Source organism: Penicillium cosmopolitanum (genome assembly GCF_028827165.1).
Source record: "Penicillium cosmopolitanum strain IBT 29677 chromosome Unknown utg000008l:1.0-4398992.0:1.0-4402845.0, whole genome shotgun sequence".
Lineage (NCBI taxonomy): Eukaryota > Fungi > Ascomycota > Eurotiomycetes > Eurotiales > Aspergillaceae > Penicillium > Penicillium cosmopolitanum.
In genome coordinates this window covers 3,883,574-3,901,833 of record NW_026622678.1, presented here as the reverse complement: position 1 = coordinate 3,901,833, position 18,260 = coordinate 3,883,574, and the positions used below count along the sequence as shown (strand labels likewise).

Genomic DNA, 18,260 nt, shown 5'->3' with positions numbered 1-18,260 from the left:
TTATAGTCCAGAAAATGATGAAAATAAGCAAGCAGCCCGATGAAAGATTCCAGGTATCATTCGAAGTGTCAATACATCAGATCGGAGTAGCTCGGATGTAGTCTGGCTGGAAAGTATGGGCTACATATATATTTGAATAGACATTGGGGCTAAAGTGATCCCATTGAAAGGCAAAATTATTTCTTTGACCAAGAACAACAGTGTGCTTTGTTATAGAGTTGGGATATCCAAATCCAAGTGCCACCTCCTTAGTCAGTTCAATCAAATCGTAAAAGAAAAATTATCATGCTCAAGCTGCTCCGCAAGGGCGAGTATATCATCAGGGCCAGTTTCAAAGGGGTCCAGGATGTCATCAGAGCTGCTCCAATTTATTCTGAACAGATTTTGCTCGTGTTCATCAGGCAAATCAAATCTTCTATTCCTCAAAACGGTTTGGTGCATGTTTCCGCTTTCGCATGCCTTTGCCATATCAGCGGGTGGTTGAAGGGGCATGCCTGAGCCCTGCGTTCGATAAGGTTCTAGAAGCACTTCGAGATGCTCGAGCTCGGCTCTTCGTAATTTTGCTACAACATTCCCTTTTTGAATCATCTCTTCGAATACAGACGACACCGCACCTTGCCACCCTGGGTCTGGCACATATGCTGGGAGGATAGAACCGATGATAGAAAGAAGCACCGCTGAAGAAAAGGCGTACTCCAGAGTAAATGGAAGAAATGTCTCTGAAGGTATAATGAGCGCGCTAGTTTAATGAAAGTCGCGATTATACTAACCAAGCATCTCTCGATCCGACAGACTTATCAAAATGAGAAGTGTTGTGGTCGCAGATTGCGAAGATTTCTCAAGCAGCTTCGCTATAGGTCCAGACAAGATTTGTGGATCAAATCTGCTAGGGGGTAAACTGCGAATAAGGAGCCACATCACCAATGGTCGTGTCGCAAGAACAATGCACTGTGATACCAATCATCAGAATCGGGTCACATCGAGCAGTGTCTTAGATGGAAGCTGGATGACAGATACTCACATGGTGATGCGAAAGGGTGATGTTGTAGAACATTTGGGGAAGTTCACCTTTACTAGCTTTGAAACTAGATATGACCTCATCTATTTCGCGGGAAACATCGGCTAGCTTATGCAAGACAGATGTGATGCTAGAAACGAAGTCAGATCCTAGATTATCGTCGAAGCTGTAGATAGCTGTGTAGAACAAGTAGAGTCAGTCTAAAGTTACATAAGTGTGCAACTCCAAGCGCGCGACAAGAGAGAACGTACTGCTATAAATGACGGAGTTGATCTGCGAAAGGCGACTCCTTAATGCTAGTGCCTTTGTAGATATCGAGTCGGACTGTACATCTGGGAGAGACGTCGTGATACTATTCAATGGTATTGTAGGCGGGCAACCCAGGCCAGCCGAGAGCGACTGGTCAAGAACGTAGATTGTCCACCAGACATTGCTGGCATGTGTAGCGATACCAGCTTCTATGATGTCCTCCGGGAATCTGCGGTGGAGACCATCATGGAAAGAAAGACGGAGTGCTTGGCCAATCTGAGCTCATATGTCAGTAAGATGTTTGCAATGACCGGTGAGTCTGGAATATACAGACATATTGATAAGCTGGGGATCGCATATCGATTGATTGAAAGTAAAGAGCAATTAACGCTAAAACCTCTATCGCAAGCAAAGCGGGGCGGTCATCCTGCAGAAATGCCACATCTGGAAGTAGAGATAAGGCTCGGACAGCAAGTTCAGAGCCAGGCGGCGCGGCGGCCGTGGTATTAATATAGGACGTGAATGCTTTCCCAAACGCGAGCAGCATTAGATACTCAACAAACCAGAGACGGTGCGTCTGTGCAGTTTCCAAGGGATGTTTGTGAAACTCATTGAATCGCTGCAAAAAGTTTCTTTCATCGACAACACTGAAAATCTCGCCTAGGCGAAACTTGACTGTATTGTACAAAAACAGTGCTTGGTCAACTGGCGGAAGTTTGAGCAGGTCGCTTGAATCAACCTCGGCCTTTGGCTGCCATCGGAGGCGGAACGCTGCGCCATCTAGATTGAGAGGTGCACGAGGAGTACTCGAATATAACCCAGCATCTTCCAAGAGCGTGAAGACGCGTCGGCAGAAGGACCACGTGGAAGTATGTCCAAGAAATACTGCGAGATTGCAAATATCAGCATTCGGACGATGCTAATTCAATTGGGTGGCAACATACAAAGACGGCGATCATCAGAACCGCTTACATATGCCACATCCTTAGACACTAGAGGGTTGAAGGCCTGCGGAACATTGCATGATTCATGCTGATTCGTGTCGGTCGGACCAGTGCCCAGGTTCACTGATGTGGAAGGGTAACCGCGAGTGCTAGAGTTATTCGCTATTGGTGATGTGAGACAATGGTGCAGTATGATAGTTTCTTGCAAAGTAAGTCCATACCGTTATCGTGTCGGCGCGGAAGTGAAGGCGAAGTCCAGTGGTTTGGTGGGTCTATCTCGGTGGTTCTCGCCGTTCTCGCCGGTCTATCCAGAGATCTCGGAGTTATCACCGATGGATCGGTGTCGGAGGCCGAGACCGACCCCCGCCATACCGGTCGCTTGCCCAAGGCAGTTGAAGTTGTAGTTCCTGTCGATATTGTCTTCAATTGGGCGATTTGACGCTGTAAATCTTGAAGGTATCTCTCTGGGACGGAGACGTGGGCCTCGTCGGAAGCGAATGTGCATTTATCTCGGCGGCGAGTGCATCGCTCGCAAGGCCGCGTCCCCGAGCATCGCACCTTGGCTGTCCGACACTGCCTGCAGCTAATGGGTGTTAATAAAGTTCCTTTGTGTTATACCAGCAATTCTCGTTAGGGGACTTACGCGCGAATGCGGCGAGAAGGCCGCGACTGTGTTGGAGCTTCATGTATGTCAACTGTGTCCATTGCTCAGAAATGTGAAGATAGCAAACAGTCTGCCGTGAATCCGAGCCCCAAGGATGGAAGGGTATCAGGAAACCCTCTCGAACCAGCCGCCATGTCTGTGAAATACTATTGGCCAATCAATTTAGTTTTTCTCCACGACGCCACCCAGTTATCGGCAAAGATAGCTCCAGTTCTTTCTGTCATCTGCGGGGTAGAAGATAAACTAAATAATTCCTGTATCCAATCTTTTCGGTCACTACTAGTAAAAAGAATATTGTTCCCAAAGGAACAAGCACCGAAGTCCGACTTCTCCGATCCTTGCGGCCAGTGGCGGGCCTATGTCAATATAGATAGAAAGAAGAAGTCATTTCCAGGAGGCATACCAGTGAACACAAATTCTCATTTTTCTTTTTAGCTTGGAATATCGTTCTTCTTTCTTCAAGCAAATCATGGCTACGTCCCACGAAGAATATGATGTCTTGCTCATCGGGGCCGGAATGTCTGGTTTGTGTGCACTGCATCATATCCGGAAACGATTTCCAAATTGGCGGATCAAGGTACTTGAGGCAGCCTCGGATGTAGGTGGGACATGGTTTTGGAACTGCTACCCCGGCGCACGCTTCGATTCGGAGTCCGTATCTTATGCTTTCTCGTTCGACGAAAGTATCCTCAACGGCTGGCATTGGAAAGAAACCTTTTCGGCACAGCCAGATACTTTGGAATATCTTCAGTTTGTAGCCGACAGGCTCGATCTTCGCCGAGATATCCAATTCAATACACGTGTCGTATCCGCAAGATGGGAAGATGACAGACGTCAATGGCGGTTTACGGACGATACTGGACGGTCCTATACCACAAGGTTCTATGTCTCCTGTCTTGGTTTTCTTTCCAATCCAACGCTCCCCGCTATTCCTGGCATTGAGTCGTTCCAAGGCCGTGGATTTCACACATCGCAGTGGCCCAAAGATTTGCGCCAAGATGCTTTCGCAGGCCAACGCATCGGTGTCTTAGGAACCGGCGCCACTGGTATTCAAACCATAACTGCCTTATCCAAAGTACCAAACATCAAGTCGTTGAAGGTCTTCCAGCGGACTGCAAACTGGTCTGCGCCACTTCATAATCGTGATATTCCCAAAGAAGAGATGGCAGATATACGGAGGAAGTGGCCCGAGATCTTTCAAACGTGTGCGGATACACCGACCTGCTTCATGCACAAAGCCGATCCCCGCAAGTCGAGCGATGTAACCTCAGAGGAGCGTCGAGAACTATGGGAAAGGATTTACGCGACTCCAGGAATGGCCAAATGGCTCGGCGCCTTCAGCGATACCTACACGGATCGAACGGCAAATCAACTATACTCTAACTTTATGGCGGAAAAGATCAGATCCCGTGTTGACGATCCCGACATCGCCGAAAGCTTGATTCCAAAAGATCACGGTTTTGGTCTTCGGCGAGTTCCCTTGGAGAGTGGGTATTTTGAGGCCTATAACCAGCCTAATGTCCACTTGGTTGACCTAAAGAAAAGTCCCATCGACGAGGTTACGACGAACGGCATTCGACTCCGAGATGGGACAGAGCATGAGCTAGACATATTAGTCTATGCTACCGGGTTCAACGCTATCACTGGAGCTTTTGCAAATATCGATTGGATTGGGAAGCACGGTATCCCTCTTATGGGAATCAGTGATTCAAAGAAGGGACCCGGGGAGGAAGCGGTTTGGGTTGATTATCGACCACGAACGTACCTTGGCCTAACAGTCCCCAAGTTTCCTAACATGTTTATGGTCTTAGGTCCTCATCAGCCATTTGGTAACGCACCGCGTAGCATTGAACATGCCGTTCAAGTTATTGTGGAAATTTTGGCTACTTGCGAAGCCAAAGGCTATACGTACGTGGAGCCAAAAGAAGAAGCAGTCGATGCTTGGACCGAGCATGTGGCCGACTGTAGCGAGGGTGCGTTGTTGAATGAGGTTGATAGCTGGATGACAGGAGTGAATAAAAATGTTACAGGAAAAACAGTGAGGAATGTGGCCCGGTATGCTGGTAGCGCCATTGAATTCAGAAGGAGATGTGAATTGAGTAGAGCGGCAGGGTGGGACGGGCTGAATTTTGCTGGAGGGGTGTCCATGTCGAAGCTTTAATTGATCAATTGGAATTGATTAGCGCAATTCAATCTACTCAAATTGTTTCCAAGGTTATTGCTGGCCTTGGAAGTTGAGCATCATTGAAAATAATACCCATGCCCACTGGCACGTGTACTATTCCAAGATTCTAAGATAATTCCGGCTCTTCACGTTCTACTACATAAGTAGACCGAAGGAATGACCTCGGAGTCCAAGTTGGGTTCCGTTATTTCCGAACTTGAACCTTATCATGGATGGGTACCCCCAGGTGATGAACTTGGGTGGATCGATAGTACTAGTACTAATACTAGTACTACAGGAGAGTACTTCAAGTTGTCTCCAGCCCGGGAGGCGGGGCCTTCATGAAACTTTCAAGATTGATTTCAAGTTCATCATGATGGATATATAACTTGTCGCTAACTCGACCGAGATTCTTCAAAGAATGCATACTGTTTCCCGAAAAGGTGCCGAATTCGACATCTGACGAGCTTAATTACGTCTCGGCCGGGGAAAATAATTACCAGGAATGCGTTTTACGTGGACAGCTCTAGAAGTTTCACTGGGTCATTTTCGGTCGGGGTTTTAGACGGTGAAAAATGACTGTAGATTGAGGCCACGGACCGTGGCAAGCCGACTCGGGTACATGCACCCGGCCAGTAAATTTGTTTTGTTCATAATGTGTACAGGACTCACATAACGCATCAGAAAAACTAACATTGTCGTGGATTAGACTAAAAAGAGCAGATTCTAATTAAAATCATGGGTCAAATGTGAAAAACGTTGATCGTTTGGTCGCATACTGGCGGGTGTCGTGATGTCGGCCCTGGGCACACGGCCCGTGTCGCCACAGAAATAGACCCACCATTAAACAAAAAGCAGGACACTATCCTCTGAAATCCACTGTCGCAATCCGATTTTCATTTTCATTTAATTTTCGCTGAGGCGATTCTTGAACTTGATATTGAACTCCATTGCTCGTTGAATTATCACCACGATGGACAACCTCCTGCGACGACTTCGGAAAAGACGCAACGATGCCATAGAAATTGACTTATGGGAGGACGAATGCAACACAAATGGCTATCGAAAAACTGGAGATGAAATATGTGGCTGGGTATGGATCAGAACGAGATCTAAACTGGGCCCTGCGATGGTTGAAATTGCATTCCGAGGTGAGGCAGCACGTCTCCAAATGTGATAACCGATACTAAATAAGTAAACAAGGTCGCTCCCGCATCGAGAACAATTCACTTCTCCAGCCAGTCCGTACATATCGGCAAATAAATTTCCTTGACATACGACAACCTATTGAGAAGGATAATTTCACGCCATATGAAGTCTTGGAAAACGGGTTCCGATATAGGGTTCCATTCACATTCATAGTTCCCGACAAGCTTCCAATCCATGCATGTCATCATCAAGGACATTTTTTACATGTTAGAAATTCTCATCTCACTCTGCCACCTACTATTGGGGGGTTTGATGAGAATGAAAATAAGTCACGGGATGACGACATGTGCCCTAACAACCTCAGTATCTTTTATGTTGTGGAGGCAACAGTTTCAAACAACCAGGCAGGAGGATCTCGATCGAAGGAAGCATGGAATTCTGCCTCGAAGAAAATCATCGTGACTCCCTTTTCGGAAAGCAAAATTCATCTCGGTGCTTCCAGTGACTTGATGCTATCACAGGTTCCATCCAAATTTCTCGCTGCACGGAAAAGAGAAATTACAGAGCTCCAGCTTCAATCCCTGGCACCAAGACCAGTCACGATTTTTCTACCGAGTCAACAAGATACAAAACTGTTCACAGCTATTATCCCTATCAGGATAACATTTGAATCGGGTCACGGTGGAGTTCCGCCCAAATTGAGACGAATCTCACGGAAGCTGGTAGCCCATACTACAGCACACGCAGTGCCATTCCGAGCCTCTGATTCTGGGCCTGTTCTTCAAAGTAGACAGACTGTCTATACGTGCGATATGTCGCTGCCAGATTTGAATGTGTCTTCTCTTTTATGGCAAACATGTCCAACCGCCGTTTCTGATTCCGATGCGAGTGACGCAATGCATGGAGTAAAGGGCTCCCCTCGGAAACATTGCTTCCGATCCCAGTCTCAGTCCCACTAGATGCTAAGCTAGCGCCGAGTTTCGATTCATGTCTCATATCGAGATCATACGCGCTAGAGATTGGTCTTTTATATCGGGCTGCAAAGAGAATGGGGCGCTCCTTCGTTGGCCTGACAATCCCATTGGAACTAGTAACGCAAGAATAGAGACCGAGATTTTTGAGTTTTCATTTCTTCCAAGGGAAGGTGCTTCTGAGCGGATAATTTGTATGCACTCAAGAATCTCCACGACAAAGAAAAAGCGAAGATTGCAATTGATCCAACATTCTTGCAAATCATAAAAGTTCAATCAAATCAATATTTCATGTGGAGGCCGTTGATTTTTCTTTGAAATGCGTTGCCCTTTCTTTTGGCCAACAGAAGGCGCTAATGAAGATCGAGCATTTGCCAACCCAACAAGGTCACCGTACTTCAATGTATTCATTGTCGCTCCAAATTGATCTCCACTGGGTGAAACTGTCAATATCATAGCGGAGCGTGTATCGGATGTTGCTTCGAAGTGCTCGCGCAGCAACATCGTCAAGGGTGAAGATCGATAAGGAATGCGTGATTGACCGAGAGATCTAGCTCTAATAACCTCCTTCAAGGCAAGAAGGTCCGTATTTATTTCCTTGCCTTGTTGCTTTTCCAAAGGTGTTTGTTTAATCGCATTTGTATTCGAGGTAGAGAGGAACTCTGCTCCCGCCAGGTCCACAAAAACGAGCTTGCCACCAAGACATGGATGTACTCGAGCTGTGGCCGTGAAAATTTCCGTCTCACACTCTTCAGCATTCTGCACGGCTGATTCAAACTCTGCCTTTTTCGTCTCAGCTGCATCAATGCGCTCTTGGTCGATCTTGTAATCGGGATTCGAAACATACTTGCCGTCTGCTGTCACAAGAATGGCGCGGGTTTGTTCTTCGATATAAATATCTGTCGCAATTTTGCCAACCGGAACAAGCTCTGATTGCCGCTCATTGACTTGGATTCTAGCCTCAAGTAAATCCTTTGTTATTACTTCTAGCTCCATGATGGCGTGTGTCCGCGAACTTTGGTCGTGCATCGATGAAGTCGCAGTTCGCCTGCGTATCAAGCCCTTTTGGAGCTCATCTTGGAGTTGGCCAAAGTCCCAACAGGGCCTGGTGGCAATAGGACGCACCCTGACCTTTCCGTTCTCGAGTAGCTCAGTCTCACCCCGAGCATGAATGCGACCATCAGGTCCCTCGCGGATAAAACACTCCTGGCCATCATTGAGAAGATCAATAGCCTTGTTCTTGCGCAGCTCGTAGATTCGAAGACCAATACCAAATTCGAAAACAGTGCCTTGTGCATTGATAACGCTAAGCTCCTTCGCCAGATGATGCGCAGATGCCAAACACAAGCCAAGCTCATTCTTATGTTCGAAGTCGTAGCCAATAATTGTATGCGTCTTACCACTTCCCGAATGACCATATGCAAAGAAGTTGCAGGATTTCCCGCGCAGAACATCTGGAATAGCGGGTGAAACGACACGCTCAAACACGTCGTGATTGCTGTCATCGGGTTGGAAGATTCCATCAAATGAAAATCCACTTGTCCACCACTGTTCGCGCTGCAAAAGACTCTTGGCATGAAGCGGCGAGGTGATCGAAATGCGTGAGCGCGATTGGCTCTCATCTTCCTGTGATTGACAATGAATCTCGCTAGTGGGTGCCTCGATTCCCTCAGTGGGCCGCCATCTTGTCCAGACCTTGAATTCACTCATGAAGAAAACTTGTGACGGTGGCGTGGTCGATGGAGACTTCGACAGATGTGTCGTAGCGGCTGTAAGGTTCAAGAGAAAGTTGCTGGAAGAGATATAATGAGAGTCGTAAATGTAGATTGGGAGAGGAGGGGAGGTGAGTTCCTTTTTGAAGGGTTGATCAAACGCGCATCACTCAGCTGTAAATACAAAGTCTGAGACCCACAGATTGCTCCTAGAATGACCTAGCGCGGTCCAAGCCGGGGTTTCGGTGTTTTAGAAGTCCGGCGCGGCAGTATGGCAAAGCATGAATGTCCCGAACAACAAGCTGTATTTCGTCACAGAAGAGGGTAAACCTAGAACAACATGAAAACATGGAGAAGATAATGGGCTTAGATTTTGAAAAATGAAGGAATTGATTTTGCCCGTTTTCTTAGAAGCAATGCTGTTCGGTGTTATCTAACCGTTCCGCACATGGGAATTCGACGGCATCCCCTATAACTATGGAATATTACTAGCCACGTTTCATTATTCGTTATGAAAATTATACTACATACTAGACTCTTCATGGAAGTACCGAAAAAGAAACCAGAGATGAACTTGAACTCGAATCTAGGAAAGAAAAACTTTGGAAGGGCTCGGATACTGCCCATATATACGTCAAAATGAACATACAGAATACGCATTTTGAAGTAGTCACGGTCCACCGGTCCAAGGGTATTTTCGATTGACCGATAATAGCCACGCCCGGGCGTTACTTATCAACTCGTTATTGATGGATTTTAGAGGATTCAGGGTTTGCCTAGCAGATGCACACTGGCACTGGCACACACTGGGCAAAAGCACCCCAGCGGCATCAAGTAGCCTTGGAAGAAAACCAAAAATAATGAAAATCAAGAACATGAGTAACACGACTCTGGTACTAATATTGGTTTGGCAGTGAACTTTGCTGGAACGCGGATATGTAATCTTCATATTGGGCGCGATATTAGCTCTCTATTACACCAGCAAGCCAGATGCATCCCTCCGCGGAAAGATTCATGTGCTCACTGCCTCCACGACATACACAAAGTCTCGCGGAAGCCCCAATGTTTCTGCCTTTCCCCGCTCACCTCTAACAATAAGGATGGAACACATTCACCCAACTGAGCTGTCAGCTTCTGTTGATGAAGCATAGCAAACAGGATACAATACGATACAATACAGTCGGGAGACGAAAGTTTCCGTTGATACAGCACTGTAGGTAGCCAGACCGCAACTTTTGATTCAGTACCAATACAAATCACGTGAATAGCATCAAATTCAACACCCAGAAGTAATATACTCGTAGTAATAACAGCACCAAAAACAACAACAAAGATAGAAATCAAAATACCAGCGAATTAGGTGCTCTTAGTGCTCCTAGCATTTATGGACTCACATCCATCGGGGATGCTCTCCGCGTACAGCATTCCTGCAATATGTTCGCTCTGGCCATTCTATCATGTACGTATTGGACAGCTAACTAAAGCCCAAGTAGCGGGCTGGTTAGATTCGCCTAGCAACGTGGGACCTGCGTGATAACCAGAACGGCGTGCGCAAACTTCCAATTTGGAAGGTCCAAGTTAAACAAACAAATTATATACTGGTATGATACTAGTACTGCGGGCAGTTTGGATACTTGGATATCTGATAATTTCCCCATCAACCTGGCAGATTCTTTTATGCATAAATTTTCTACTTGAATGTATTCTCCACGACGGCCCATGGACCAGGAGGTACCTTGCTTGACCACTCCCCTCGAGGGGGACGCCAAAGTAGCAGAATTCCAGGTGGTTTACATTCGTGGACTAATCTAGACCACTCATCACTCGGATTAGGTTTGTCAAAGTCAACATGCAACCCCATAACTCTTCGATATCCATATTCCTCATACAGCCACCGTCCTACGGGACTACCCTCGATAAAGCTCTCGTAGCTCAAGGGATCGATCCTCTCATGACCCCACTCCATAAGAAGTCGGCCAACACCGCGGCGCCTATACCTAGGGTGCACGCCCATGGCGTTAACACCTGCGTGCGGGCGCTGGAACCAGGACTGCCTTGGCAAAAAGGCTTGGGAGAGCATCCGCTCGGCGTACTCGGCACGCTCCGTTCCTTCGGCATACCAAGTGCACTTGATAGGTTGAGGTCCATTCGGAAATGGATTTTCGCGGAAAATGAACCATTCGCAGCCCCCCCGCTACTTCGCCTGTTTCGTTATCGATCACGTAAATTAAGTGGGAGGATGGATTTTTCTCGCTTGCGTTCCAGCGGATTTTGGTGTCGAGTGCTTTGTCGCGGGCGCGATCCTCGGGAGTGTGACCACTAATTGGGTGCACAGCAGTAAAAACAGGGCTGATGTGGCAAGCAACGGTCGGTTAGATGGAGCTTCAAGACGAAGACGTAGAGAGGCAAGGGCTGTGCTTACTTGTACGGGTTGAAGTTGGCTGCCCACAGCACATCGACAAGCCGAGCGTACTCTGCTTCTGTTGGGATTATTTTTACTTCAAATTGCGGTTGCATCATCTCAGAGAGTTTTCAATATGTCTAACAGAGAAAAAAGCGTCCGTAAAACGGAAATTCATTCAGACGAGACTCGTGTTATAACTGTGGTACGAACAGAATGGGGCCAAAACTACGTCGCACTTCTTACCCATTGGGGTTTAAATTGAAAGTCAAAATCAAGTTCAATTCCTTGGATGAAAAGACAGCGAAACTGCAAGTTCCAAACTAAAATTCATCATGAGAGCAAACGCTACGATGTCCTTCTCGACCCCTCATGTCACCTTTTCGGCACGGCCATCTACTAGTTTGACAAAATACTTTCGACAATCTGGGCATGCCTAACTAGAAGTTCGTCCTTCTGGCGACGTCCAATAAGCTGAATATGACATGGGGCTCCCTCGATTCGGTCGGGCTCATCTGCGAAGATTAGCAAGCAGGTCCGAGTTCTTCGGCTTGACTTTGCACTGACATCGTGGATAATAATTGACATCGCGAATAAATTTCGCATCGGCAGCCGCGTCAGCCTTGCTGAACGGTATAACGCAGGCAGGATACTGAGAAGGTTTGTTAGCCACGTATTGTATTTGGAGTCATAGAATGTAAACCATGGGCTCATACATCTACCAAGTTGGCGAGAACAGTATACATTGGAACTCCATATGTGTCGTGAGGGACAGCCGTAGTCTGGAAGCCAGGTGCAATTATCAAATCGAGCTTATTATCAAGGTAAACACCTCGCATCTGGCTTGATATTTTGGCCTTTTTTGCATTGAGGTTGAAGAAATCACGCAGTGTTGTTTCGGGCCCCTTTCCTTCTAAGTCGTAAGTGAAACGAAGAGATGGAATGGCAGGCTCGCCACTATCGCTCAGACGTTTTAGTACAGTTTGGTCGGGGTCAACCCTGAAGAAATCGAAAGCCAAGTCCGAAGCGGCTGCAATGAAAGGTACTTGACCGGAAAGATCCACAACTTGATGCCCTGCAGCATTCAACTTTTCGATAGCAATCGCCAAAGTGCGTTGCATGCTTGGATGCAAAGGTTGTTGAGGATCTTCAGGCAGGATGCCAATCGTCAAAGACTCTCCCGTTCCTTTCGCAGGTTCAAACCAGGGATACGCAAGTGCAGAGTCATCCATATCATCAATGGAAGCATCAAACACAACGCGAAGGAGCATCTCGGCGTCCCTGACTGAGTGACATAAAGGACCCGCAACGGCAGCGATACCCGTCATTCCAGGACGACCAGCGCTTTTCCCAGTCGGGGGCACACGACCCACACTGGGCTTAAATCCGACAGTGCCACAACAGAGAGCAGGAATCCGAATGGAACCTGCAATATCGGTTCCAATTCCCAGTATGGAGCCTCGCATGGCGACAAGAGCACCTTCACCGCCACTGCTTCCACCTGCCGTGAGACTTGCACGATAGGGGTTGAGCACTCGTCCAAACACATTGTTATGAGAATCTGCCGTCATCATAGTCTGTGGAACATTGGTCTTGACGTATAGTACAGCCCCTGCAGCAAGAAGAACATCAACCAGGGGCGAGTTCTGGCTGGCAGGCGGGTCGTCCAAGAACGACACTATTCCCAACGTTGAATGAACCCCTTTAAGGTTCAGCGAGTCCTTGATACTGATGGGTACCCCATGCAGAGGCCCATATGGCTTGCCAGTCGCTTTGATATGCTCATCAAGTTCTTTCGCGCGTGAAAGGGCTTGGGGAAACATTGTTTCAGTAAGGCAGGAAGTGACCTGCTGAGCAATCGCGGCACGCTTGCAAAATGCTGTGGCAACCTCAAGGGCGCTCAGCTCTTGCGCTGCAAGTTTTTCTCGTAGAGTTGTTGCATCTTGGATTTCAGTGATCTTGAGTTCCGATGGGGTGAGAATACCACACTTATGAGGTATATCTAAAACGTTGGCATCGCCCGCCTCGTCTTGTGCCAAAAACTCGGCCGGTAATCGCCATTCAACTGGGATCTTCGCAGCCGCTTCCGCTCGCTTAGCGGCGGCTTTCTCTTGCCAGGTTGCCTTGGCCATGTTTTTTTTTTAAAAAAAAAAAAAATTCGAATATCTGGAATATTGTATAGAATAATCAGTTATAACGGAAAGGGGATGCCCAGAAGTGCAAGCAAGCTCCCTCGATTTATAGTCGGGCATACTTGGTAGGTGCATGCGGGGGTGGACACCCCCCACCCCCGATTCATTCTCCAATCAACACTATTTGCGCGCAGCAAGCCACCTGGAGATAACAGGGGTCAACCGGTAAACTATTCGGCACTCCACACGGCGCTGAGGCGGACTACGGCGGACAGTTCCGCTGCTGGCCATGCATAAGAAGGGCTTCGACCACCAATGATAGGAATTAAAATTTCTTTCCTTATCTTATGTGAACAGCTACAAAAAGCAAGGAAAATTCGATATGACTCCCCCCTTCAAAAATCGAGGTTCAGGATGCTATTGCCCAATACACCAAGGAGCTGGCAAAGCCACTACGAGAATTGAATCGGAAGGTCGGTGCGAGAATATTCTCCGATTACCTTTCTACCTTTTTCTAACAACAAGTGGCAGATTCATGAGAATCCTGAATTGGCATATGAAGAACATCACTCACACGATGTGATCTGCGAATTTCTTGAGGCCCAGAATATACCCGTGAAGCGACATGTCTATGGACTCAAGACTGCCTTTGAGGCTATCGTTGGCAACTCAAACGGTCGCTGTGTGAATTTCAACGCCGAATATGATGCGCTTCCTGGTATTGGGCATGCCTGTGGCCATAACCTCATCGCTACTGCCAGTGTTACCGGATTCATGGCCCTCGCATTTGCGATTCAAAAGTTCGGTCTTTCTGGTCAAGTCCAGCTTCTTGGAACGCCCGCTGAAGAGGATGGTGGCGGTAAAGTTGACCTTATCCGCGCAGGTGCCTTCAAGAATGTGGACGTATCTTTGATGATGTGAGCTCAACATACTGTCGATCGAGTGTGGTATGTTGCTAATCTTTACTAGGCACCCGATGGCCGAGGATGAGTTCTCAAAAGAGAAAATTTTAGGAATCGGCGGTCGATCAACCATCGCCTGCTTTGACATCACCGCAGCGTATCACGGTGTCAGTGCACACGCGGCCGCAAGCCCCTGGGAGGGCGTGAATGCGCTCGACGCCCTGGTGTCAGCTTACAACAACATCTCCATGCTTCGCCAGCAGATCGGCCCGAACGAAAGAATCCACGGTGCTATCATGCAAGCGCCGAAAGTGACTAATGCAATCCCCGAGCTTACGCGCACCAAGTACACAATCCGGAGTCGCACCCAGAAGGGAGCGCGTGCACTGGGTGAGCGTGTTCGCAGGTGCCTGAGATGCAGGCGCTCTAGCCACTGGATGCAAAGTTGAGCTAGAGGAGACCCAGATGTATGCAGACTTGGTTGTAATCCCTCCATTGTGCGAGGGTTACCAGGAATTCATTGGAGATTTGGGAGTTCACGTCGCGGCTTGTGATGATACTCTCATGCCAGGATCGACCGACCAGGGAAATGTTTCCCAGGTCGTTCCAGCTCTCCATGCTTTAGTTGGTATCCCTGTCACGGACGGAGCACACAATCACACTCGGCAATTCACTGCTGCGGCGGGTACGGATGAAGCACATGAGCGCTCGGTCACTTCAGGGAAGGCCATGGCGATGACAGGTTGGAGGCTCCTCGTCGATGATGAATATTACGGCAAAGTTCGCCAATCTTTCGACGAGATTATGGGATAAGACTTGAATCAGTCCGAATTGAACGATAGTGAATAAAGGCCATCGGCATATTTTAGCTCTCTAGGAATTTTCCAATACAGAGAATCTATAAATGGACAAATTATGGCTATTTACATCGTAAAACTTTCTCCTCAAACTCACACATCAGTAGCCTTTGAACGTTGGCAATATTTCTCTGAGGAGCGATTGAAATTCATGAATTCGGTGTATTTCGAGCGATACGCTCAGTATCTTGTGTGATCGGGTACCGTGTTCGCCAATAGTATGTTTTCATCTCTTTTATCATGAAAAACCTCTCCCAGTAAACTGGATATTGCAAGCAGTCGTCACTGCCCTCGATTCGTTATTTTACGTCAGCCCATGACTCTGGCCGGACATTATCGCTCAATGAAATGAGCCCAGCGCCAACGTTTTCTGATCTCACTTGATTGAATGGAGGAAGTCTCCTTCGCCAGAGCATCTGTTCGATGCTCTGAGTGGGTATTAGACTTGGAAAGTCATCGAACTGTTAACCGCGAGCCACGGCGGCATCCAGAAATTGCTTGACAAGCTCGCAGTGGTGACCCTTAATAGCCAGCTCAAGAGGGCTTAACCTATGCCCAGTTTAAGGAATGGGTTAGCACCTCCGATTAACAACTGCTTAGCACAGTCGATGTTTTCTTTTTGATCGCTCTGGTAAGTTCTGTGTCTCCCATTGAGGTGACCGCATCAATATCGACATCTCGTTCCAAAAGTATAGACGTATCGTCGATTGACACCGTATCCCATCGATTCCGGCCGTTCATCACGTGATCTGCTCCCGTGTTCCTTTCCTAGGAACGGTTGGCTCTCGGTGGCCTATCTACAGGTTGCGGCCCCTCATGTCGCACGGTCCGTAACAATAACCCATAACCCATCAATGGGTTATATAATTCAACCCAAAACCTATTATGGATTGGGTTGGGTCATGGTTGACGTGGGTTGTGGCGATGTCTAATCTTAAGATAGCAAACGGTCAGACGCAAGAGTCAGAGGAAGGTAAATATTTTGTCCAGAACTACTGCAGACGAGTAGGAGAAGTAAAAGAACGTGAACACGATCATAGACACAAACAGGATACAGGATCACAGAGGCGGTCGCGTACGCGGTCACGTTCGTGGTAGCGGACGCGTGTTGGGTCAGAAGGGTATGCCCGCCATTCCTAGCCAAGGTCATCAAAGAAGCAATTATAATATGATCTAGAAGATGTGAGGTGGGGTTGGGCTGGCCGACTCAACTAATCGGGGGCGGAGTAATGCAATGAGGGCTGAGTGCATCACGTACTACGGAGTAGAAAATAGGACCTCCGGGATCCTTCGCGCTTTCATTCTCTGGATCAATCGTTCTTTGCAAACCCCATTGTAAGCTCATTTGACATCGAAGCTGATCACGGTCAAGACCTGTCAGCTGCGCCACACCGTGTAGATTTGTTTTTGTCGGAGCAAGAGTACTTGCTCTGCAGACCGCTGCTTTCGGGCTCCGAAGTGACTGGTCGGGAGCAGACCGTGAGCCTCCACCGCGGTTGAGGTCCTTTCTGCTACCACTGATTCCAGTGTCTTTCACAGTGTTGCGAGAAGCCAAACCGTCCTCCAAGCCTTGGCGATAGCGTAGTTCTCTTTTTTGGCTTTTTGAGCAGTATGATCTTCGCGTGTCTCCACTGTCTTGGCAGCGCGCCTTCTTGCAGCGCCACATCATCTTCCAGACTATCGCCGGTAGACCATCCTCACCCAGCGCCGTCCAAGATTTTGCCACCGAAATCTGCCGTTCTACCTCCATAGTGATGGCAGGCATCTCTACTGGCTCTTTTTGAGGCCTAGTCCCTTCATCGTCAATGTTGTCCGGCAGGGGAGGGAAGAAATTTGGTCAGCAATTCTTCTGCTTGCTCCTTATGATTGGTGGTTAGACCAGGCACCCACCCGCCCCGCGGGTCCAAGATCAGGAACCTCCACCCGCACCTCAGAGGGAGGAACTGCGGGGCCTTCCCAAACGCTGCATCCTCTCCCTCTCCAACGCTCTTAATGTTTTAACGAGCTCATCAGGAGGCAATTTAGATCCTTGGGCACGATTACCGCTTATTTTCCTCACCGAATCGACGCATACTGGATATAAGAGAGCAAAATAAAGAAATCGCGTTGGGGGTCAACATGGAAAAACGCGCCAAGATCACTAGTCTGTCTATAGACTTTATGATCAGCTTGCATGTTATAACCGTATCGTATTAATTGTGTTTGATAGTCACGTGCAGGGCTAGTGATCTGGCTTATTTACTCTCCTATTTCTGAATACACTTTCACTCTTTACCCTTCAACTTACGGCTCTGCTTTTTCACAAATCAGCAAATATGCGTCCTATTCTAATCGTCTCGTTGTTTTTTTTTGGTGTCACGATGGCTACGCCAGTTAAAGAGGCATTAGCTAAGCGTGAGCCTTTGAGAGTTGTTGAAGACAAAGTGAGTGATTATTTTGAGCTAAGAGGGATGTCTATCCGGATACAGAGCTGACGCAGACAAAACCAACAGCTTCCTTACATTGTAAGTGATACTTCTAAGTGAGATTGCTACCTAGATAAAAAGCTAACGCAGATGGAACCTATAGAAAGTCGTAGGTGATAATTCTGAAGCAACAGAAATGACTACCTGGATGAAGATCTGACATATTTAATCAATAGAGCCTGCACGCAGATATTGATCCTCCTGTTGGTGCTGAAAGTAAGTGATGATTGTGAGCTCAGGGAGGTGGCCATCTGAATGCAAAGCTGACAAAGATGAAATTGATAGACTAGCGACAATCATTAGTGTAAGCGATGATTCTGAGACAATGGAGATGGCTGCCAGGATGCAAAGCTGACGCAGATGAAATCAATAGATTTCAAGCTATTGAGTTTCAAAGGAAGCTCTGCTACAACCCCTGCCTATGAAGAGGGTTTGACTGTTGAAAAAGGCCTACAGCTAGTTACACAGCTAAATTTGCTAGTAGAAGCATCTAGTATATATTCCTATATACAGGATGAATTGCCTACTCAGGCCGACCAACCAGCGAAGAGAGCTCTGCCTAGGTGTAGTGCGTGTAGGGAAATTAGCCACAGAATAAATTCATGTAAAAATCGCTATATCTAGTTGAATTA

The 18,260-nt window shown here is 47.5% G+C and overlaps 5 protein-coding genes across 5 annotated transcripts; 2 read left to right on the top strand and 3 right to left on the bottom strand.

Annotated features, from left to right (window-relative positions):
• Window positions 1–261: 261 nt before the first annotated feature.
• N7509_007994 (uncharacterized protein) lies at window positions 262–2,916 on the bottom strand (the record flags this gene model as incomplete). Its single annotated transcript, XM_056632631.1, has 8 exons — window positions 262–719; window positions 771–948; window positions 1,022–1,194; window positions 1,270–1,543; window positions 1,602–2,152; window positions 2,212–2,373; window positions 2,433–2,794; window positions 2,855–2,916. 8 exons carry the CDS (start codon window positions 2,914–2,916, stop codon window positions 262–264), a joined length of 2,220 nt encoding a protein of 739 aa, XP_056488182.1.
• Window positions 2,917–3,344: 428 nt separating this feature from the next.
• N7509_007993 (flavin-containing monooxygenase) lies at window positions 3,345–5,036 on the top strand (the record flags this gene model as incomplete). The annotated part of the gene is made up of 1 exon (XM_056632630.1): window positions 3,345–5,036. The coding sequence occupies one exon, from the start codon at window positions 3,345–3,347 to the stop codon at window positions 5,034–5,036; it is 1,692 nt and encodes a 563-aa protein (XP_056488181.1).
• Window positions 5,037–7,435: 2,399 nt separating this feature from the next.
• Window positions 7,436–8,869, bottom strand: N7509_007992 (kinesin family protein; the record flags this gene model as incomplete). Its single annotated transcript, XM_056632629.1, has 1 exon — window positions 7,436–8,869. One exon carries the CDS (start codon window positions 8,867–8,869, stop codon window positions 7,436–7,438), a length of 1,434 nt encoding a protein of 477 aa, XP_056488180.1.
• A 3,113-nt stretch (window positions 8,870–11,982) lies between these two features.
• N7509_007991 (putative general amidase) lies at window positions 11,983–13,404 on the bottom strand (the record flags this gene model as incomplete). Its single annotated transcript, XM_056632628.1, has 1 exon — window positions 11,983–13,404. The coding sequence occupies one exon, from the start codon at window positions 13,402–13,404 to the stop codon at window positions 11,983–11,985; it is 1,422 nt and encodes a 473-aa protein (XP_056488179.1).
• Window positions 13,405–13,786: 382 nt separating this feature from the next.
• Window positions 13,787–15,119, top strand: N7509_007990 (M20 family metallopeptidase; the record flags this gene model as incomplete). Its single annotated transcript, XM_056632627.1, is given in 4 exon segments — window positions 13,787–13,877; window positions 13,889–14,321; window positions 14,374–14,696; window positions 14,728–15,119. The coding sequence occupies 4 exon segments, from the start codon at window positions 13,787–13,789 to the stop codon at window positions 15,117–15,119; spliced, it is 1,239 nt and encodes a 412-aa protein (XP_056488178.1).
• Between the last annotated feature and the right edge of the window lie 3,141 nt (window positions 15,120–18,260).